The sequence below is a fragment of the Globicephala melas genome, chromosome 12, assembly GCF_963455315.2.
Source record: "Globicephala melas chromosome 12, mGloMel1.2, whole genome shotgun sequence".
NCBI classification, from domain to species: domain Eukaryota; kingdom Metazoa; phylum Chordata; class Mammalia; order Artiodactyla; family Delphinidae; genus Globicephala; species Globicephala melas.
The window spans coordinates 64,594,558-64,619,662 of NC_083325.1; the positions used below are offsets into that span (position 1 = coordinate 64,594,558).

A 25,105-nucleotide genomic window follows, 5' to 3' on the forward strand; every position below is an offset into this window, starting at 1 on the left:
CAGGTAGGACAAATATATTGCAAAGATGGTAAAGAAGATTAACTGATTCAAAAGACCACTAACAAAGAAATAAGCTTCCTCTAGCCTAATTCTGAATGTTTATGCAAACATCAGAATTTATGCCATCTTTAAGTAAAACTGACAACCTTTAAACAGATTCTGCTAAGAGAATGAAAAAGGTTACCAGGAAAAGGTTTTTAAAAAAGCTTTTGATAAGAGGACTCACCATATGATTTCTAGCAAGGTATAAACTTAACCAAAGATTCATTTAAAACTTCAATTTTCCACGAAGATAAAATACTAACTTTACTATAACTTCAACAAATAAATACCAAATCCTCTACCTTCTAAAAAACATTATAGCATGAATTATAACAGATGTATCAAAATGAAACTAGTAATTCCTAAAGCCAACAGTTCTAATTCTATGAATCTACTCTGCAGAGATTTTTGCAAGTCCCAAAAGATGTATGTCAGAGGTTACTACAAATTAGAAATAACCCAAATGTCCACTAATAGATGGTTAAGTAAAATACAGCATCTATATACAATGTATAATCAGAAATATTAAGAACATTATCAGCAATATGTATTTACTGAGAGTGAAGGTGTCTTTCACCTCAATATTGAGTAAAACTAGCATCTATCTGTATAATAGGTACAATGTGATAGCACTTAAGAAAAACTCTATCTATAGCTATAAGATCGCATAGGGCGATGTCTGGTAAGCCACTGTTAATAAACGTTTCTGAGTGTAGGATTTGGTGGCTACTTTTTCTTTGTAGTTTTATTTACTGCTTGTGCATATGTTTGTTTAATTAGCATACATCATTTTTAAAAAACCAACAAAGCTATTTTAAAAAAGATAGTAAAAGCCAAGGTCAAAAGAAATGAACAAAGTATAGTACCTTAAACGGTTGGTGTAGGTATCAACACAGGTCTTCATTTTGGCTAATAATGTACCAACAGAAGTTTGACACTCTGACTGTTCTTCTTCCTCTTCACCATTCTCTGCAGAAAGAGGCAACAATAGGGGCACCATGCACGTACAAGAAGCAATGGCCCGGAGCAATTCTAGCAGAGCTCGATAGAGTGGCACATGTCTTGCCATGTCGAGAACTGTAAGAAGGAAGAAGGGGAAAGCATAAAATGAGCAGACGTGCAATATAAAAGTAAGTCCACAGCAATGTAGCTTCTACTTGGACCTTAAGATTGATTGCTTGGTTGGTAAGTGGACTAAAGTAGATGTTCATGAAGCACCAATGTACAAAGTGTAGCACTTTTAGGGAACAAAAAAAAATGAAAATGGCACAGAGTTGGGGAGACAGCAAGAAATGTAATTAAGTAACTATTTAGTTATATCACACATAAAAATGATTAAATAGTCCAGATAATACATTATGGTAGTAAATACATTTACTTATTTACTTAAAAAAATTATTTATTATTTATTTTTGGCTGCATTGGGTCTTTGTTGCTGCATGCGGCTTTCTCCAGTTGCGGCGAGTGGGGGCTACTCTTCATTGCGGTGAGCGGGCTTCTCATTGTGGTGGCTTCTCTTGTTGCGGGGCACGGGCCCTAGTAGTTGTGTGGGCTTCAGTAGTTGCAGCATGCAGGCTCAGTAGTTGTGGCACACGGGCTCAGTAGTTGTGGCGCACGGGCTTAGTTGCTCCGCGGCATGTGGGATCTTTCCGGACCAGGGCTCGAACCTGTGTCCCCTGCATCGGCAGGCGGATTCTTAACCACAGTGCCACCAGGGAAGCCCTAAGCTATGATCTTATCCCAGTTATAAAAAGCAACAAACAACATTAATTAATCCTAAAAATTAATCTGACCTCTATAAAAAAGAAAAATACTTAGTGTTTTAGATAGCGTGTTCATTAAGAGGTAGAAGATTATTTCCCAATGTTATTAAATAATGTATAGTTATAATACTTTCCTCAGAATTTGCTGTTTCTCCTTACATTCTTTTGAATGGAGTTCTATGAATGTAATTTATGCTCCGTATTACAATATTACCTCCAACTAATCCACACTTCACTGTTCAACATTCTATTCCCAGAAAAATAAAGCCAACTATAAGAAAGCATAGTTGTGTTTTTTGGTTTTTTTTTTTTGCAGTACGCGGGCCTCTCACTGTTGTGGCCTCTCCCGTTGCGGAGCACAGGCTCTGGACGCGCAGGCTCAGCGGCCATGGCTCATGGGCCCAGCCGCTCCATGGCATGTGGGATCCTCCCGGATCGGGGCACGAATCCGTGTCCCCTGCATCGGCAGGTGGACTCTCAACCACTGCCCATCCAGGGAAGCCCAGCATGTTTTTTTATAATATAGTAAATAACATATATTCTTACATTAGAAAAGCAGTAATATAAATTACCTGCTAAATCACATCACGTTAAGTAATTCTAAACATTAAAGTGACAGAAGGTTATTATGTATACACAAAAACTGTCTTAGGGGTTTAATAACAGACACTTTGCCAGGATAACAATCCATGCGATTGAAAATGAGGCAATATTGTGTTCTTATTATAAGACAATAAACTTGGAGAATTAAATCTAAAATGTTCTGAGATATAAATAAACTATTCGATCCAAAAAATATAAGAAATGATTTGACATAGGAAAGAACTTGCATGAAGAACTTGCTCAAGACTGTATAATCAGTGAAGTGGAGCAAGCAGGATGCACACACAGGTCATCCAGTTCTGAAGTCCAGACACTTAACTACTGAAATATAACGGCACTCAATAGTCACAGTTTCAGAAAAAAACACTAACATGATTTACCAACAAAGAGGAAAAAAAAGTGTTCTAGGCATGGGAAAAAATTTAATATGGCCTGAAATTCCTCCTAACAGGTTCCTTAAAGCACACTAAAAAGTGCTAGGTGCCTTTAAGCTTTAATCGGTATAGTTCATAATCTTAAATATTTTCAACATACCTTACAGCACAGTCTCAAATTTAGCTACAACATTCAAATGGTAAAATAATAAATTTCCCTCTTAATATAATTTAATTCTCTAGAAACTTTAAGTGGCACTTGTTATTTAAAAAAAAAATCAAAACTCTAAGTAATCCAAGCAAAATCACAAAATCATTTCCCGATGAATTATTTATAACTTTCAAAATCAACTTATTGAGGCACAACTTACAGTCAATAAAATGCACTAATTTTAAGTACATATTCAATGATATCTGACAATATACACTCCTGTGTAATCACTGCCAAAATGAAGATACGTAATATTTTTATCATCCCAAACACCTTTGTAGTTAATCATCCTCCTCTGGACAGCTTCAGGCAACCACTCCTATGCTGTCACCTTGGAAAGCAGATAAGCAACAGAGAAAACCAACAATGCCAAATCTGTTCTTTTTTTTTTTTTAAACATTAAAAAAAACCCACTTACTTATTGATTGATTGATTGCCATGCAGTGCGGCTTGTGGGATTTTAGTTTCCTGACCAGGGATTGAACCCGAGCCCTCGGCAGTTAAAGCACAGAGTCCTAACCACTGGACCGCCAGGGAATTCCCCCAAATCAGTTCTTTAAAAATAAATAGCAAATCTCAATAGCCCCCGTCAGTTAAAAAAAATTGAATTCTTACTTAAAATCCTTTTCATTAAAAAGCTCCATATGGCTTCACAGGTAAATGTTATCAAACACTTAAAAAACACATACTTTTTTTTTTTTTTGGCCACACCACGTGACTTGCGGGATTTTCGCTCCATGACCAGGGATTGACACCCCCCCCACCCCCCGCACTAAGCCGGCTGTGAAAGCACCTAGTCCTAACCACTGGACCGCCAGGGAATTCCCTAAAAAACACATACTATTAATTGTATGTGGTGTACTTCAGAAAACAGAGGAAGTGGTAACAACTCATTTTATGAGGACAAAATTACCCAGATACAAAATAAGACAAAGACATTACCAACAAAAAAAAGGAAGAAAAGAAAAAAGAAACTACAGATGAGTATCCCTCATGAACACAGAAACAAAAAAGTAAAATAAATCACAACCAAGTGGCTTTTATTCCAGGATTGCAAAGTCGACTTTACATTTGAAAAATCAATGTAATTCACCATATTAACAGACAAAATAAGAAAAGCCATATGATCATCTTACCAGATCTAAACAAAGTATTTAATGAAATTCAAAATCCATTGATGATAAAACTCTAACCAAACCAGAAACAGAAGAAAACTGCCTCAAGCTGATAAAGGGCATCTATAAAAAACCCTACATCAGCCACCATATTTAATGGTGAAAAGACTGAACACCTTTCCCCCAAACTGACAACTTCTGCAAGATCTAAACAGTACAATAAGAAAAAAAAAAAAAAATCTTTTAAAGAAATAAACAAAACTCATAGAAATTGGAAAGAAGAAATAAAATTGTCTGTCTTTAGTGTTCATGGCATGATTATCTTTCTATACAGAAATCCTAAGGAATGTAGCACAACTACTGAGTTGTACAAGGTAGTAGCATATCAGGTGAATAAATAAAAATCAACTGTATTCTTATATACTAGTAACAAGAAAATAAAATTTTTAAAAAAGTATAATTTACAATAGCATAAAAAAATGAAATTGGGATAAATTTGACAATTTCAGAAGTATAAAAACACTGCTGAGGCTCATTAAAGGAAATTTAAACAACTAGATATACAATGCTCATAGAAGACCCAATATTGTTAATAAGTTAATTCTCTCCAAATTCATGTACAGATTGAATGCAATTCCAATCAAATTTCCAATGGGCTTTTAGTTGGGGGGTAGAAACTGACAAGATGACTCATATATATGGAAATGCAAAGGACCTAGAGAGTCAAAATAATTACAGCTGAATTTTATTTGCCATAAGATTATAAATTCTGCAATTAATGCATCTTAAGAGTTAAGTAAACTTTATAAATATTAACTGGTCAAATGCTTGCCTTTTTTGAAACTACCTAGTAGGACAAAGGAACAAGAAACAAACAAATTTACAATGATACTTTGACTAATAAAATCTCTGAGAGTAGAAATCCTCTAGGTAAAAACAAAACAAAAATACTTCGCAAATCATGCAAAGCCTAATTGTTTAGCTGAATACCTATGACTGACAAAAATACTTCCATGTAGAATTTCTATTCATTCTAGCCCACATAAAAGTTACAAGAGCTTGGGTATATAATCGCTGATGTCCCAACACCAGCCTTTTACTCTTCTCTCCAATTCTGGTAGAAATAGCTAATCTGTGTAAGTTCCAAATATTTTCATACTCTCATCTTCTATTACCAATCTGTCTGTTCATACTTCTAGCTATACATGCTAGATATAATGTTACTGATTACTATTTCTGGATGGTGGTCCATGAGGTAACTTAGGTTAAAATTTATTTTTACTTTCTCCTTCGTGCTTTTAGGCATTGCTTAATACTTATAGCCTGCATAAAACCATGTCTTAAATTTGCTTTAAAATAACCTATTATGTGTATATATGTATGTGTTTGGAAAAAATGGGTTAGTGAGCATGTAACTGAAAAGCATGGCCATATGTTTATCTGATGAAGCTGGTGATGGAACTCAAAGGGGTTCATTATGCTACATTCACTAGTTTTACATATTTTGAACTTTTACATAATAAAAAATTTTATTAAATTGTCATGGTCATTAAAGACAAAGTTGGGGGAATGTTACAAACTGAAGAAGGTGGAAAAGGTTACTAAATGATTCTAGATTAAATTTTGGACAAAAAGCAATTTTTTTCTTTGCTATAGAGGACATAATTGGGACAACATGAAATATGTATGGCATCTGTGGATTGGATGATTAGATAGGTGTATTCTATCAATGCTTTCTTTCTGATTTTGGTTACTGTAATGTGGTTATGTAGTAGGCTGCCTTTGTGTTTTAGGAAATAAACAGTGAAATACTTAGGGGTAACAGAGCTATCATATCTGCAACATATGTCTCACAATTGGTGCAGAAAAAATAATGTGTGTATGTATAAAATTTATATATGCTTACATGTATAGATAGACAAAAGAAAGGAAGGAAGTTGGTATCAAACTCCTAGAAAGGCATGGGGTGCGGGGGGACTTCGCTGGTAAGACTCCGTGCTCCCGATGCAAGGAGCCCGGGTTCGATCCCTGGTCGGGGAACCAGAGCCCACATGCATGCTGCAACTAAGAACCCTCATGCTGCAATTAAAGATCCCGCATGCCAAAATGAAGACTCCGCGTGCCACAACTAAGACCCGGTGCAGCCAAAATAAATAAATAAATAAAATAAATATTTTTTTAAAAAAGAAAGGTGTGGGGAAATAGCCACTCAACATTACTGGTATAATGTCTATGGAGCACAAGTTACAATCTGTCAAAACAACAAATTGGCATACCCTTTGAATCATCAATTCTAGTTAATTCTGAAAACTAATCCTACAGATAAAATTATCAAGGTCACCAAAATTAGTCACTGCAACATTGTTTATAACAGCAAAATAATCCATTTATGTTCATTAGATGGAGCTGTTTCGATTACTAAATATCAATTACGCAGTCATAAAAATGAAGATGTGCCTTATGCTGCATTGGAACAAATTCCAAAATACCTAAGGTGGGAACAGGAGGAACAAGGAATAGAAATGGGGTTGTATGGGGAATTCCCGGGCGGTCCAGTGGTTAGGACATGGTGCTTTCACTGCCAGGGGCCCGTGTTCAATCTCTTGATTGGGGAACTAAGACCCTACAAGCCTCATGGGTGTGGGGGGGAAAAAAAAAAGAAAGAAAGAAAGAAAGAAAGAAATGGGGTTGTATGGTATAGTGCCATTTCAGTAAATATAACAACAACATAAAAGGTAAGGAAAAAGAATATGTATTCATATTTACTTGTTTTTTATATATACATATATACACACACACACAGGATCTCTATTAAAAAATATAAGAAATTAGTACTATTGATTATCTCTAGGGAGCTAAATTGGTCGGCTAGAGGACAGGTGCAGGAAGACAACCATTTATTAGATACCATCTTAAAACTTTTGAATTTTAAAACAAGTGAAGAATATAATATTTGGATAAAGAAAAAAATGTGTAATTTAATAAAGCTGATTAATGTTACAGGTAAAAGGCACATGATATAGTACACTTAGGTATGTGTTGAATTTTTACTTTCAAGGAATTAATGGATGCAAAATATCCCACTATAAGGATATAGAACAATTAATGAGAGGTTAAAAATTTTATTAGGCTTTTGAAACCTAATTTTTTTTTCGCACCAGCTTGACAGCATGAAGAGTTCAGTGAACCTGCTCCGCCATGAAACAGATACAAATTTTTTAAAAAACATCACCACTCAAGGCCCTAGAAATAGTCCAAAGAGCACACAACAAACTGAGAAAACATTCATTTAAGAAAGTCTACTAAAACTCAGTAAGAAAAACAAGAACCTAAAGTATTTGAACCAAGATCCTACTCTCTTCCTGCTCTCAGCAAGAAAGCAAACTCACCACAGACTGGTAGAACCTGAGCTCCCTCTTCCCCTAGCTTGAGTTAGAAGATTATCTCCCCAGGATGGGAAGATCTCAGCATTTCTCATCCTACCACCAGCTACTTGCTGCTGTGGCTAAGTTTCAGATAAGTAGAGCTAAGAGGCAGATGCTTCCTTTTCCCCAGACCCCACTTATGGTACTGGGGATCTGAATAGATAATTCTCCAAAAAAGATACACAAATGACCAGCAAACACATCATCATTAGTCATCAGGGAAATGCAAATCAAAACCACAATGAGATACCTGCCATCTCACATACACTAAGATGGCTGTAATTTAAAAGTCAAGGAGGGGCTTCCCTGGTTGGCACAGTGGTTGAGAGTCCACCTGCCGATATAGCGGACACGGGTTTGTGCCCCGGTCTGGGAAGATCCCACATGCCGCGGAGCGGCTGGGCCCGTGAGCCATGGCCGCTGAGCCTGCGTGTCTGGAGCCTGTGCTCCGCAACGGGAGAGGCCACAACAGTGAGAGGCCACAACAGTGAGAGGCCCACGTACCGGGAAATAAATAAATAAAATAAAAGTCAAGGAATAACTTATTACCATGTGAACCAGCATTTCCACTCCTAGGTATACAGACAAAGTAAATGAAAGGAGGAACGAAAACAGATATTTGTACACTCATGTTCACTGTTATTCACAATAGCCAAAAGGTATAAACAACTCAAATGTCTATCAAATGATGAATAAGCAAAATGCAGTAGATATCCATACAGTGAAATATTATCCAGTCATAAAAAGGAAATCGAGTACTGATACATGAAACAATATCAATGGACCTTGACAACACTGTACTGAGATTAAAAATTTAAACAAAAGACTACATATTACATGATCTGATTTATATGAAATGTTCACAGTGGGCAACTCTCTATACATAGAGAGACAGTAGATTAGTGGTTGCTTAAGGCTGGAGGGGTGGTAAGGAGAAAGAGGGATGATAGCTAAGGTGTATATGGTGGGGGTTTTTTTAATTAATTTAATTTATTTATTTTGGCTGTGCTGGGTCTTCGTTACCGTGCACGGGCTTTCTCTAGTTGCGGCGAGCAGGGGCTACTCTTCGTTGAGGTGCGCAGGCTTCTCACTGCAGTGGCTTCTCTTGTGGAGCACGGGCTCTAGTCGCATGGGCTTCAGTAGTTGTGGCGCACAGGCTTAGCTGCTCCACGGCACGTGGGATCTTCCCAGACCAGGGCTCGAACCCACGTTCCCTGCATTGGCAGTAACCACTGTGCCACCAGGGAAGCCCTGGTTTCATTTCGTTTTCTTCTTTTTTCTTCTTTTCTTTCCTTCCTCCCTCCCTCCCTCCCTCTCTTCCTTCCTCTCTCTCTCTCTCTCTCTCTTTTTATGGCTGCATTGGGTCTTCGTTGCTGTGCATGGGCTTTCTCTAGTTACGGCGAGCGGGGGCTACTCTTCGTTGTGATGTGCGGGCTTCTTACTGTGGTGGTTCCTTTTGTTGCAGGGCACGGGCTCTAGGTGCGCGGGCTTCAGTAGTCGTGGCACACAGGCTCAGTAGTTGTGGCTCGTGGGCCCTAGAGCACAGGCTCAGTAGTTGTGGCGCACGGGCTTAGCTGCTCCGCGGCATGTGGGATCTTCCTGGACCAGGGCTCGAAGCCATGCCCCCTGCACTGGCAGGCAGAATCTTAACCACTGTGCCATCAGGGAAGCCACCTCTGGTTTCTTTTTAAATTGACAAAAATGTTCTAAATTTGATTGTCATAACAGTTGCACATAACTGTGAACATGCCAAAAATCAGTGAATGTGCCCTTTAAGTGGACAAATTGTATGGTAAGTGAATTATCTTTCAATAAAGCTGTTATTAATTTTTTTAAGTACTTATTCACATACCATTTGCTCCTTTTTCTTCTGGGATGTTTATTTTCTTCAATTGCTTAATAATATTACTTTGTATATGAGACAAAGAACACAATAAGCTTTCCAAACATTTCCCCCAATATGATGTTTTGATTTTCAAATATATGCAAACATAGATGTAAATGCATACTCATACAGCCTCTTCCAACTTGAGACCAGCAAAAGAATGAAGTCTTGGAAAAACTTTCTTTCACTCATGTTTTGAATGGCTTCCATTTCTCTAAAAGTATTTGAAACATTAGAATTTCCATTACTATAAATGTAGCCAGTTATCCAAAGATTTCCATTTGTACTGCTTTATAAACTTATTTATCAAAGTACTGCACACTGTTTTATTTTCCCCAATCCCCTTCCATGCGGCATACAATGAAAAAAAGAACAGAGAACAAAAATCATCCCAATAAAAGCCCTAGCTAGTTATTTTGTGGATATTGACCAAATGATTCTAAACTTTATATGGAAAGGCAGAATACCCAGAAGAGCCAACACAATAATGAAGAAGAAGAACAAAGTCAGAGGACTGATATGACCAGACTTCGAAGCTTACTATAAAGCTACAATGATCAAGATAATGTAGCACTGGCGAAAGAACAAATAGATCAATGGAACAAAAACAGTAACAAGAATCTGTACATGACGGTTTATAGCAGCTTTATTCATAACTGCCCCAAACTGGAAGCAATCGAGATATTCTTCAAAAGGTGACTGGATAAACAAACTGTTATATATCAATACAGTGGAATATTATTCTGCAATAAAAGGAAATGAGCTATCAAACCAAGAAAAGACATGGAGGAAACTTAAATGTATATTGTTTAGTAAAAGAAGCCAATCTGAAATGATTCCAACTATATGACATTCTGGAAAAGGAAAAACTATGGAGCCAGGAAAAATATCAGTGGTCACCAGAGGTTTCACTGTGGGGAGAGAGAGGATGGGATGAATAGAGCACAGGAAATTTCTCAGGGCAGTGAAACTATTCTGTACAATACTGTAATGGTGAAATGCACAACACCAGGCATTTGTCAAAACCCATAGAATGGTATAACACAAAGAGTGAATCCTAATGTAAATTACTGACTTTAGCTAAAAATAATATGTCATGTCACTATTTGTGTATCAACTGTACCATGTACCACACTAATACAAGATGTAACAGGACACTATGAGTGGAAGGGGGTGGTGATATGTACTATCTGCTCAATTTTCTGTAAACCCAAAGCTGCTTTTAAACTAGTAGTCTATTGATTTTTTAAAATATTAGTCTATTAATTTTAAAAAATTAACTACCTAAAATTATAGTACTTTACCTAAAATTACATAAGAATACAGGTAATCCAAGACAGGTTGATTTTTCAAAAGCAATTAAATGGTTATGAAGTTATCAAGAACAACAAGAAAAACCACAAAATGAGAAGCTTCCTCTCCATTATACGAATAAAGCCGAGGACAGCCTACCATGCTGATACTCAATACTGAAGAGAGGGGGAAAAGAATCTGACAAACATGAAGGGTTGATAATTTTTAAAACACTTTAAAATCTGGAAATAAATGGGCGTAGAGAAAATAAGACAGCTCTTCTAAAATAAATGAAACATGATACTTCTTTTTATGCTGTTGTTGTTTATCTTATTCAATTAAGTTAGCAGTGAGAGGATTTTATGCTATTGTTGTTTATCTTATTCAATTAAGTTAGCAGTGGGAATCTTAAATTATGGAAAGAGAAGATACTCTCTTCATATCAAGGAGGGATGCAAGCAAAAGCTGTGGAGGCAAGGTAATAGGCAGTGGACAATGAGACTGCAAATAGTAAAAACAGGGCAAGACAAAATTATGGGTCTGATTTACAAAGAACTTTAAATAAATTTCAGTACTATGCCATTTCTTATGACACACATTTTAAACTTAAAATAGGAAGGTTTTGTATATTTGCATTTTTCTTGACAACAGTCAGTTACATAAACAAGTGTGCTCATTTTAATGTCAAATTCCACCCAGATATTAATGCATCCGGCAATCTATGCTTATGCCAGGAAACTGGAAAATGATTATTCATATCTGATTTTACATTACTCGTGTTTTTCTTTTAAAGACTTACGTCTGAATATCCCTGCAGAAGGGAATCTGGAAAACTAAGGGAGAGCTAATTTTTGCTCGCTTTTTTAAGATATGCACTTTTAAACTAACATGTATGGGTGGTCAGCGAACAAGAGGAGTCCGTAAATGTAACAAACTCTTAATGAAATACAAACGAGTACAAAATACACCAAGTGTTTCAATCCTGAATTCCTTAATCCTATGTTTGGCCATGCAGAACTTCATCAGAAAACTTTAGGTGTTTTTCCACACAGCACACTTCATCATTAATACAGGATTAAAGGTGACCAGCCTGACAACGAAGAGCAGGGGCATGACACTGTTATGCAACTCCATGTCTGCAAGGGTGGCTTGCAGCAACTTCTTCACTCAGCAAATGCCAAGTGCATGTTCAATGTTACTGCTTACCACCAACCAAGTAAAGACACTATCCTTTGGATCCTCAGATGAACCTGTTTGCTGAATTATGCAATGCTTGAAAACTACCTTGGAAGTATCATCAACAACTACAGATACAGGTGTGACACTACTATATAATTATTTCAGTAAGAGAAATTTTCTAATTTGAAAGTAGTTACTGGTACTAGGTAAAAGAATAAAATTCTCATCTTCTGTATTTGAAACAACATTTCAATGGGGAAAAGGATATTCAAATGGCTGGAAAAAAACAGAATAGTTTAAAGGTTGATAAGAAATTTGTAAGAAATAATCAAAAAGATTAGTCATTTTATCCATGAAACACATGATCCAGCATGTATAAAAGCTAAAAATAATTCTAAGAAAAAATGTAAAACATTTACTGCTTGGCTGACTACTGGCAGAAGCTCATCAATTCTTACCAAACAGTTACAGTGAAATTCACCACGGATTACTAATGGAAAAGACACACCCCTTCTGGAGAACTGAAAACATTTGCCATGTTCAACAAAGAAGTTTGTCCAGGTTTTTTGTGCACTTCCTTTTCTCTGAGTGTAAACAGAAGTTCTCCACAAAGAGAAAAGGTCCATTCATCACTACTGTGGACTAAAGCGGGATAACTGGGAATACTTTATTCCTGATGCAATGTAGGGTAAGGAACACTTCTCTTTTAATTATTTTGGAACTTGGACATTTATAGAAAATATTTTATAAAAACTATAAATGGAGTATAAGCTTTAAAAATTGTGAATCACTATTTTGTATACCTGTAATTTATATTTTCTATTATTCTATCCAACTGTTAAAATGATAATAGATTATTTGAAGTTCTACTAAAATGCCTCTATTTTCTATCATGTTCCACCACCTTCAACAGAGTAAATCAGAACTGCAGGCTGAAAAATAATGCAACAAAAGCAAGTACAATAAATTTATTTCCTATTTCTCTGTATAGTTCAAAGATACCTTTCCTAAGGATTTGTTTCACAGTCAACTTTCTTCTTCTCTAGACCAAGAAATTTGGGGGGAAAATGGGTACTCCTGTCATCACTACAACAGAAGATGTAAAGAAGCAAGAAGAGAAAGAAGAAAATGAAGAATCTGTCTTGACCATGTTAGGCATTATTGGGATAGTACTTAACTTCTTGGTAGTAGTTATTGTGTATATCTATATCACAAGCTGATAGTCTCTTTCATGGGGTTGCATTCAGGACAAAAGCCAGCTCTAACAAAAATGATTTCTAAGAATAACCTTTGAAAGAATATTTCCAGAAGATTATGACAAACATTCCAGGGCAAGTGCCTGGCTCTAAGGGCAGTAACCAGGGTAAGTGCCTTACTCTAGGCACTGCAGTGAATATATGGATAATAAAGATTTATTTCTGTATGCCAGAAAACACACAAGATCCAGTAATAGAAATAAGACACAAAAGCAACCATGCAATGGATTTTTTTCTAAAAGTACATATTGAATATATATCATTTTCATTCCAATTGCTTTTAAATTTATGTTTATTTTAAGCCTCTAATAATCTACCTAATATAGGAAAGGAAAATCTTTTCAGCATCGGAAAGAAAACTAACAAAATCTACAGAAAAATAAAGTTTTATTCAGTATCAATAAATGCTGAATATTCTCAAAAGCACTGTCTTCCTCTGGATTTATACTTAATATCTCAAAAGAAATGCATGCTTTATAATAATTTTTTGGTAGTTACGCATTTGTAACTATAAGATTGCATAGAAAATAAATACTACATAGAAAAAGCATCTTGTTTTTTTCTGATGTTCTTCAGCATGTGTTGACTTTATTTCTCTGATCAATTTCAGTAATACAAAACGAGAGGCCCACCTAAAGTATAAAAACTTCAACTCAGTCTAATAAAGTAATACTTGTTTATGGTATGTTCATTTGAGTGGACTCAAAAACTAATGTGAAAATTAAATAATAAATTGCTCAAATATTTATTTTCAATTAAAGAATTTATTCATCCTACTTTGCCTAACTTGAAATATAAAGTCATCCTACATTTCACGGAAATATCACATGGAAATAAAGCAATCAGAGATCCTTAAATTATTTCTCTGTAAATTAAAAATCCTTTCAAGTAACTGAATACTAAAATTTAATCCATAACTATATGCAATCAACATCCCTACAACTAGCGTGGCTAGTATGCATATCTTAAAAGATAATCATGTAACAAATATATTCTGTCTGGTAAACTACCTTATTCAAAAGGCAGCTCCATTTTTCAAAGTACCAATCCAATAATTTGACTTTTACACTTATAAACCTTCCTAACGCTAAACTATTTTCTTCCCTAGCAGATCAATAGTTGTAGAAATTATACTTGAACAACATACAGTTTTTTTAAAAAAAGGCTGAAATAAACACTGGGTACAGTAAAGTTAAGAGAGAATTTTTTCATCTAGGATCTTAAATTCTCACTAAAATGTAACTCAACGAATAAACCAAAAACTCTTCCTTGATACTATACATTTAAAAACAAAACATGGCTCTGCAATATAGATCTTCGCAAATGAGATTACCGAAAGGATATCTTAAGTGAGCATATATCATCAAGAATATTTGTACATTAATAAAATGTTAGTTCGAAGTTGTTTTACTGCAGAGCCATGAATTTAATATGTAATTAGTAATAACTCTATCACATACACGTGCTGTAAGGAAAACATCAATGAGTCTTACACAAATACTTTGATAAAAATAACTTCTGTATGTAAGGATTCATACACAATATTTCAATTTTTCCATTGTTTAATTTCTTGAATTTATACTTTTCAATCAAGCCTTAGCCAACAAACTGTTTTGGGGACTCATGTCAACCCTAGAATATGTTAAACTTTGGCTGAAGTTGGCAGTTAAGCCAGGCACTAGGGCAAAATAATGAAATAAACGGAAACCCTATCAAGAGGTCAAAGATTTTTGGCAGAATATCAAAGTATGAATGTTTTTTACACAAGTCAAGGCCAACTTGCTCTACTCAGCAAGAAGGATATTATACTGGGGGCATGATACACACACACACACACACACACACACACACACACACAATCTTTTACAGTTTCTCATGTAAGCCTAATTCAATGATTGTTTTAGCCAATTCCCTTTTTATGCTTTTAAAAAGTATTCTACTGGGAATTCCCTGCTGGTCCAGTGGTTAGGGCTCGGCGCTTTCACTGCCACGGTGCAGGTTCAATCCCTGGTCAGGGAACTAAGATCCCATAAGCCACACTGCACAGCCACACATAAAAAAAGTATTTCACTAATTTATCATAAAAGCATCTAGTATGTGTAATATTTGACTATGTAATGGCAATATAACTGGCATAAATAAATTTGGAAACAAATATAACTCTTAATAGGCTTACAATTTAATTAATGGGAAATTTTATATATATATATATATATATATGGCACAAGTCAAGTTGTTTATAGAAGAAATGAAGAGTTATAGTTCATTTGGCAGGTTGGTTAGGTGGAATTTTATTAAGAAGGTGTGTACTATAAACAGACTACAATGTGAGAAGTGAAAATATAAACAATAGATACACTGGCAACTAACAGGAAGAGAAGGACCCCTCTACTTTGGGTAAACAAGGAAGGTATCTTTAAAAGGTTCCAGATATTTTACCCTTACAAATCTATACAAATCAAATCAACTGGAGACCAGATAAATTTTAATTTAAGCAACCTCTCTCCCCCTTATAAAATTTATGCAACATAATCATTTAAGAGACAGAGTAATGTATTCCATACCAAAGACATTTCAAAATAGAATACCTTTGACAAACAGGAAAATTCTAGATAAAAGAAACTAATATTTATTGATGAACACTTATGTGTGCCAGATACTCTGAGTGGCCACTAACATGCTCAAAATTTTGGTACTCTGTACTCTTTTACCAAGAATGAAACAGCAGACAGGATCTTGTTTTTGACTCATATGCAGAAATAAAATACATTAAATGCAGGCAAGTGTTTCAGGTTTTATTTGTACTACTCAGATAATTTTTAAGAAAACTGGGGCCATATTATAACACAGTTTGGAATTAAAAACCAAGTGACCTGCAACTTTACTTAGCAGAAGAATCTTGTAAAATCTTCACCCATTTCTGACAGACTCATTATTAAAACAGTGTAAAGAAATGGCAATAAAATACAATATAGCTCAAAAGTTTCAAATGAACTTTACCAAGAAAACCATAAATAAGGATATGATGTTAAGAACTATGTGTTATGACAGCTCAATAATTTCTACTTATTTGTTTCTCAGGCAATGTGTATCAACAAAACAAGCAAAATAACTATTTTCTTAAATGATAAAGTAATATATTTTCTACTGATAAACCACTATATTTTCATGTAACAGTACTAATATAATTTGTAAGCCCTCTACAAACAACAGGCCCTCCTGAATTTGCTGCCCTGAGGCCTGAAAAGATAACAACGGTTCCAACTGTACGTTTACTCTGAAGGATCTTTTTAGTAATAACTTTTGGATTTAAAGAATGTGGTCATATTTAAGACATTTGCCATAACAACAAAATTAACTTTATTCTCTCATAAAATTAAACTTAAATACTGAATTTTTGAGGAATATAACCTAAGATATATCCCAAAGATATATTGGATTTTAACCCCAAATCCATTTTCCTGAGGAAAATCAGGTGGTATAAGAAAGCTTGCAATAATGGCTTTTGTCCCATTATAGCTAGTTACAGAACTACCATACCAATATTATGAAAAAGAGGAAATTTTAATACTAGTATATACTATCACTTAGCTAAGACAACCAAGCCAAATTAGTAGATACTTTATAATGTTCTCAATAAAAAAAAAAGTTTTGTGCTTGTTCTCCTTTATTCCTTCCTTTAACATATCACATGTATTCATTTCTCTCTTCCATAGTGAAAAAATCCATTTATATCTTTTTTAAAATTTGAAAATATGTGAGCTTAGTAATGGCCACATCACAGCTAAACAGTAAAATGTGGGCAACTGAATAAATTTCTCTGGATTTCATTTGCTCTTTCCTAATCTGACACTATGAAACACGCACTAAAAAGGTAGAGATTTTATAACACTTTGATAAAGAGTTTCCAGCATGCTCTACTATATTAATGGCAAGTAATTTAATGTGCTCAGTGGTGTTGTTTTCTGAAGACAGGAACATGTCATTTTCCAAAACGGGAATGAGAATGATAAGGGTGAGAGACTCTAAAGTAACATTTTACCTGCTAATTCTCACATTCATACAGTTTTACAAAGTATTTCTAGCAATGAAATGAGATCGCCATCTAGTGGCCAGTGGGGTAACTGAAGGCTTACTCAATAGCGTGTATGTAACTGCCAGCAGCCTGAGGAAAAATGATCCTCGTTCACAACGCAGCTTTCAAAATAACATGGCTGTGACAAATGGAACTCAGAATGTTGGGAGAGAGAAATTAAAATGAGCACATCCTTCATATGAATATTCTCCTATCTACCTAAGAAATCTCATGAAAATAACTACTTTCTTCCTTTTAAGATTTTTACCATTCCTTTTAAAAATGATACTAGAGATAAAAATAGCCTAATACAAACATATAAATCACTTATTTGTTTCAGTTACCTACCTTGAAGCTGTGGCTTCAAATTCACTGTTCTATACACAGAGTTACCTTAATGAGCATTGTTCGCCTCAAGTCTCACTCATTCACTACTTGTGCTGTGTGCACCCTTTGTTTCTATGAAAAAAAAAAGGCTCCTAAAAAGCAATTAAGTAGTCAAAGCAACACCTCAAAGGCTAAGAGGGAACATAAAGTGGATCTCTTGACGAGAAAATAAAAATCTTAGATCATTTAAAAAGTGGCATGTCGGGCTTCCCTGGTGGCGCAGTGGTTGAGAGTCCTCCTGCCGATGCAGGGGACACGGGTTTGTGCCCCGGTCTGGGAAGATCCCACATGCCGCGGAGCAGCTGGGCCTGTGAGCCATGGCCGCTGAGCCTGCGCGTCTGGAGCCTGTGCTCCACAAGGGGAGAGGCCACAGCAGTGAGAGGCCCGCGTACCGCAAAAAAAAAAAAAAAGTGGCATGTCATCTGGCAAAGTGGACTGGTAAGGCTGATAAGAATAAACTGAACGTTCATAAAATAAAACAGAAAGAAGTCAAAATTTGTGGAAGTGTTAGTGCTGTCCTTACAATGGCAAAAATGGTTTCTCTGGTTCGTGATAAAGTGCCTGCAAAGACTGAAAAAGCATCAAGTTTGTGACTAGAGGACATGTCACAGAAGCATATCCCCGTTGAAGGCAAAACCATGTGTGAAAAAGCACTTGGCCTCTATGAGCACTACTGTGAGGGGGTTGAGGAGAGCTGAGGAGAGGAAGTTCAAGGCTAGTAAAGGATGGTTGGCTAGCTACGGAAAGTGCTACAGTCTTAAGAACTTAAAGAGCACAGGAGAATCGGCATTCCCAGAAGAGCTCAAGAAACTCACAGAAGAGAAAGGCTATCTTCTAGAGAAAGTCTTCAACTGTGATGAAACAGGCTTATTCGGGAATAAGATGTCCAATCATACCTACATCCATAACGGTACCAAGCAGGCCGCGGGGGCTCTAGGCCTGGAGAGATAGCTTTACTGGTGCTGTGTGGCAACACAGCAGGTCACATGATCAAGCTAGGCCTCATCTATGAAGCAAACAATCCCCAGGCCCTTGAAAACAAAAATTGCCTGCCCGTGTGTTGGCAATGCAACAAGAAAGCTTGAGTGACAGCCATCTTCTTGAGATGGTTCCACCAGTGCTTCATTCCTGAAGTGAAGAAATACCTCAAAGAGAAGGGGCTGCCAATAAGGTCCTCCTCACAATGCTCCCAGCCATCCCCAATGTCTCTGCTTTGCCAACAAGAACATGGAAGTGATGTTTCTGCCTCTTAACACTATCTCACTACCACAGCCACTTGACCAGTGGATCATCAAGTGCATTATTGAGGTGACTTACACCCACTTCACCTTCAGGAGGATCCCTGCTGCCCTTGATACTAACCTTGACTTCAGCATCGTGGATTTATGGAAGAGCTTCACAACTATAGATGAAACTGTCCTTATTGCAGAGGCTGCAGATGCCCTAAAGCCCAAGACCGTTAATGCATGTTGGAAGCCATTATGGAGTGGGGTAGTCAGTGATTACCCATTATTGATGCAGAAGTCAGGAATATCTTGAATGTTGCAAGTGAAGTTGGTGGAGAAGACTTCACTGATATGATGTGAGGACAACAAGGAACACACAGAAGAACACAGAGAAACCTTTCCCAACAAGGAACTCAAAGATCTACTGAAATCCTTGACAGATGATGATGATGATGATGATGATGCAGCAGAAGATCTAGAAGAGGCAGGGCTATCAATCTGGACACTTGAAAAATTTGCAGCAGTTTTTCAAAAGGTGGAATTGTTAAAGGATATGATCCTGAGTACATCCTCCAATGGAATGAAACCTCCGTGTCACCCGAGGGATAACAACATAAGTACAACCACTGCAAGATTTGTTTGATGATGCAAAGAAAAGAGGAAACAGCTTACAACAATGTTTCTAACTAAAGCACCTGCAATTGTGAAGCCTTGATCTTCAATACTTCAAGACCCTCAGCTCACAACCTCCACACATCAAGACATCATTATTATTGGACCTCCTCCAAAGTATCAACATCTGCAATTAGAAGCTGGTTCTTCCAACACAGATGTCCTGTCAGTAGGTTCAAGTTAGCCTGATGTCTCACTGCTTACCTACATGCTACACATCTGTCGCCTCACCATAGGCATAAGACAGCAGTCATCATCATCATCACATGACGGTTAACAAAAGAGAAGAACCAGGGTTTTGGTGAGTGTTAACACAGTGTGTGTGAGAAAAAGAAAAAATTTATATTTTCTCTATTTATAACTATATTTTCTATATGTACTTAGATTTTAAACATTCTATGTATTTCTCTTTCATTAAATGAAAGCAGTCTGTATGTGCTGAAAGGAAGAAACTATGTTGTTGTTGCTGGTGTGTACTATGTAGTTAGGTCTATGATGAGTGTCTCTGTACTGAACCTGTAGACTCTTTTCTTGTCACTATTCCTTAAACAATACAGCATAACAACTATTTATGTAACATTTACATTGTGTTAGGTATTATAAGTAATCTAGAGTTGATTTAGAGCATACGGGAGGATGTGCAGAGCTTATATGCAAACACTATGCCATTTGATATAAGTGACTTGTGCTCCTGTGGATTTTGGTTTTGGTGGAGGGTCCTGGAACCAATCTCCCAAAGGTTAACTATATTTTACTACAGCTCTTGAAAGAGCTTATTACATTCGGCTTGTGTTTTTGCATATCATCTGCTAGCAACGTAAGCAAGCCATTGAATATAACATCTCACACGAAATTATTAGCACTGCTCTCACACTTAAAAACCAACTTGCTGGATATGCTATAAAATAGTCTGTATTCTGTATAAATGTCAATATCATGAAAGACAAAGAAAAGTTGGGAACTTTTCTGGATTAAAGGAGAACAAAGATATGACAATTACATGAAGTAACAGATTCTGTATTGGATGCTGTACCTTATCCCAACCCCTCAAATGGCCAAAAATAATATTCTACAGACCAATGACAAAACTGGAAAATGGACTTAAGACTAATTTTATAAAATAAGAATTTTACTAAGTTCTGAGAAGACTGACTAGATAATTTGTTCAGATTTTAAAATGTCACTTTAAAAATTAGCGTTTTAACCAAAATTGATATTTACTAATATATTAAGTTACATTTTCTTGAAATACATCTATAACTCATATTTAGAATATTCTAAATGGGCATACTTAAATAATATACCTTGTTCCTTAAAAACTATGGATTGAATATATCCCAAGTTCCAAAAAATTTTCTCTGATAAATGAAAACATCATTTAAGAGGTGTTCTGCCAATTATCTGACCTACTTATCTTAACTAAGTTAATTATTTTATATTAATTTACCTTAACTTAAAATCTTATTTCAAAATAATTTTTGTAATGTGGTTACAAAATGTGGTTCAAATATAAATGTGGTTCAAATATAAATCTATCAATTAAAATTATACCACTATCAATTAAAATTATACCACTATCAATTAAAATTAAAATTATACCACTGGACAAAGTACCAGATTCAAGCATATAAATCTCAACCTTGGGCAAAGAAATGTCTTTACTCTGGGAAAGTAATCACAAAGGAAAGGCAAACGTTAAATTCCTAAAGTAGTTCCGAGACAGACTACCTTAAGTCTCTGCAATTCCATATGTTTACCAGAATCAAGGCGTATTTATTAAAATACACACTTAACAGAAAGTGCACCTACTTGAATAGACTATTTTAAACAGTAAAAGTAAGTAATACCAGATTTCCTTTTTGATTCTGAACCATAAAGATAAAAGCTCAGTGTTACACAAGGACTGAATTTCCGAACAAGACAAAATTAAAAATTTCTGAGAGGTCATACAGTTTGAAAGTAAAAGGATTAATAATATTTTAACAATGTGGAAGGAAGTAAAGAGAAACCTTATCTTACTCTGTTCAATTTTTCTAAACGATTTAATGTTAAATTGCGGCACTGATCTGAAATACTTAAGTTTACAGCTCCAAATATTTTACTTAATCAAAAAATATATTGTGCATTTGACATCTATTTTTTCAAAAAGACAAGTCTGATGGATCAAACAGGTCAATCTAAAAAAAAAAATCAATTACATAACACTTCAATATTTTTATGAAAAAGTTTGAGGTAGGCTAGGAAATGGTGTGTTTGGAATCACAATAAACTTTTCAAAGTGGAGAATATGGGCAGTAATCCCTTTTCAAATACGAGTACATTTTCCATCCATCCAATTGCATTTGAACTGCTACCACAAATCAAAATAAACTACTTCAAGATTCATTTCCATTGCTTTCCTTACCTATTCTTCCTTAATAATATAATTAAATGTGTAAGTGTTTATTTTCTTGAGTAAGAATATGAATAAAAGCAGAGATAAGAAGCAGAGCAAATATTTTAAATTTTAAAATGAATAAATAAAATTAAAGGTCCTGGCTAAAAGGAAATGTTAACTGTTTGTTTTTCTTGGCAATACTTGTATGTCACTGAGTGTCTAAATAAAACATAAACTTTCTATTCTTATTTAGGAAAAGAATACATTTCTTGGAAGATAATTCCACAACCAAGAAAATAATGAACTAGTTTCAATCAATAATCAATTGTATATTGACAAAGTAAGTAACTATGGTACTTTTATTACTGAATTTGTAAAAACTAATACCCATTGTCAAGTATCTATGGACTTGAATAATTCATCTATCTGCCTTTCTTCAAATAACTACTGTTTGAGAAAACCATTAAAAACACATAGAAATTCAATTAATCGTATTCAGATCAGAATACTGTCATGAAACTGCTAGCCTTTGCCCTATCATTTTCAGTTACAGGTTATTAAAAGAAAAAAATGTATTTTCACAGTTGAAAACAAAGGGATAATGAAAACTTTTATTTATGTTATAGATGACTACATAGTAACAAATTAGGGGCCCCCTAAAACAACTAACTGTTTCTCAAATAATTTTAAGAAATAAATCCATCAAACTCACACCTATATATATCAGTGAAGGATAATTTCAAATATTCCAATTGAACCTTATTATTTAAACTGATAATGATAAAATAAGTAAACAAAAGTAATCATCCACTAAGATATTTCAAAGGACTAGTTACAGTGTGATTTACCTGAGTCATTTCGTAGATAAGATGACATGGCTGGGATGAGGCAGGACTGACTGAGAAGCTCTAGAAGAACAGATGGAAGGGCATTACTGTTCTGTCCTCTACTCTCGTGAGATGACTGAGCTTCTCCATTTACAGCACCACTTGCAGGATTTATATAACTTGCAAGAACCTAAAAATAAAAATTGTTGGATTTAAACTGCGTTCTATCTTTGTAGTTTAAAAGCCCATATTTTATGTTAGTCAATCTGAATACCAAGAGAATGTATTTTCAACTCAATCAATGCCTCATACTACATGTTTTAAAAATGACGTTTTTTCTTTAGATTTTCAAAAGAGGGTATGCTTTCCATGATGACGTACTGTATGACCAGACATACAGAAGCAATCCACCTAAGAACATGAACTTAAAAGCTTAGTAGGAACTCTGAGATTATTTATTTCATTGAATAGATTCAGTTTATAGTTTGAGGGTGATGGAATCTTAGAATTTTATACAAGAGTAAGCTTATCATCCTAGAACTGCAAAAATTATGTTCAAAGACTTCACCAATGCTCTAAAAAAAAAAATGGACAACTAATTTTAGTCAATTAGTTGATCCAGGAACAAAAGCTAATCTTTAAGAACGTACTCTTCTCATTTCTGTGGTACTGAAGACTTTATAAGCTAGTTCACCTTGCCCAGTTCTAGAAAACTTATAGAACAATGTGAGAAACAAAGATAAAAAAAATAGATTTTTTTAAAGAGTCCAGGTATAGCACTTTAGATGAGAAGTTGACCAGAAGAAAGTAGACATGGCACCGTCCAGTTATTTGATAATTTCATCTTTGTCACTTTCCTCTCAGTGAAGAAGCTAAGAGGGAAGAATTTAGAGTTACAAGTAGGGAAGAGAAATCTCTGTCCAGTATCTTAAATGTACTGAGAGCAAGGAGTACAATGGGCTGTATAAAAGTAGCTTAGGATGAGATGGATAGTCAACAATAGTTAAAAATCAATACAACAACAAAAAATTTAACTATTATCACTGACAATATCAACTTTGCAAATATACCTGCAGGAGACAGGTAACATGTTCCTCTTCCAGCCTCTGTTTAGTTAAGGCTTGTTCCACATCCCATCCAGAAGCTGTAGAGCCTGTTCCAAAGCCAGTCCCTTTGGCCCAATAGAGCTGCTGTTCCTCTGTTGATGTAGGGTTGTGAGAGCTTGATACTGGTGGCTTATAACAAAAAATTAAAATGTATTACTATTTGGTTTCATTTATCATCAAAAATTTATCAGTAGAAATTTAAATAGTTTAGCTGCTATGGAGAACAGTTTGGCACTCCTTAAAAAAATTAGACAAAGAAAGACAATGTGACCCAGCAATTCCACTCCTAGGTATACATCCAAAGACATAAAAACTGATACTCAAACAAATGCGTTACTCTTATGTTCATAGCAAGACCATTCACAATAGCCAAAGGGTCAGCCCAAAAGCCCACCAATGGCTGAATGGATAAACAAACTGTGGTTTATACATACAATGGAATATTATTCAGCTATAAGGAATAACGAAGTTCTGATACATGTTACCTGGATGAAACTCAAAAACATTATGCTAAGTCAAAGAAGACAGACACAAAGCTAACATGTTGTATGATTCCATTTATATGAAATATCCAGAGTAGGTAAATAAACAGAGACAGAATGCAAAGTATAGCTGTCAAGGGTTAGGGGAAGGGAAAAATGGGGAACAAATGCTTATATTTAAGAATAGATAAATGGGGACTTCCCTGGTGGCGCAGTAGTTAAGAATCCACCTGCCAATGCAGGGGACATGGGTTTGAGCCCTGGTCCAGGAAGATCCCACATGCCGTGGAGCAACTAAGCCCGTGGGCCACAACTACTGAAGCCCACGCGCCTAGAGCCCGTGCTCCACAACAAGAGAAGCCACCGCAATGAGAAGCCCACGCACCGCAACAAAGAGTAGTCCCCACTCCTTGCAACTAGAGAAAGCCTGCCCGCAGTAACAAAGACCCAACACAGACAAAAATAAAAATTAATTAATTATTTTTTAAAAAGGATAAATGAAACTTTAACAATGTTTCCCAGGAATAGATAGGTCAAAGCATTTTAGGGCCTAAAGAGTCAATAACTCAAAATTAAACAGAGAAAACAGTGAAAGGAATAGGGATATGAGCCAAATCTTTTAGGATGAATCTATAATGGTGTCATATGTTTTCAATTAAAGGAAACTTCAACTGAGTAATGTAGACTGGCTCACCCCTGTTTTGCCATTGCTAAAGAAGCTAAGAAATCTAATAATCACCTGTCAGTTTATATAAAGCATGCTTATTTAATTTTAGAACTAAATTAAACTTTGAATACATTGAAGTT

General features: G+C 35.5%; 1 protein-coding gene across 1 annotated transcript in view; it reads right to left on the reverse strand.

The window, feature by feature from the left end:
* Window positions 1–25,105, reverse strand: part of BIRC6 (baculoviral IAP repeat containing 6) — a 236,889-nt gene that overhangs the window by 39,970 nt on the left and 171,814 nt on the right. Inside the window, 3 exon segments of the mRNA XM_070046835.1 lie at window positions 909–1,119; window positions 22,732–22,900; window positions 23,781–23,945. Coding sequence (XP_069902936.1) covers window positions 909–1,119; window positions 22,732–22,900; window positions 23,781–23,945 — 545 coding nt within the window.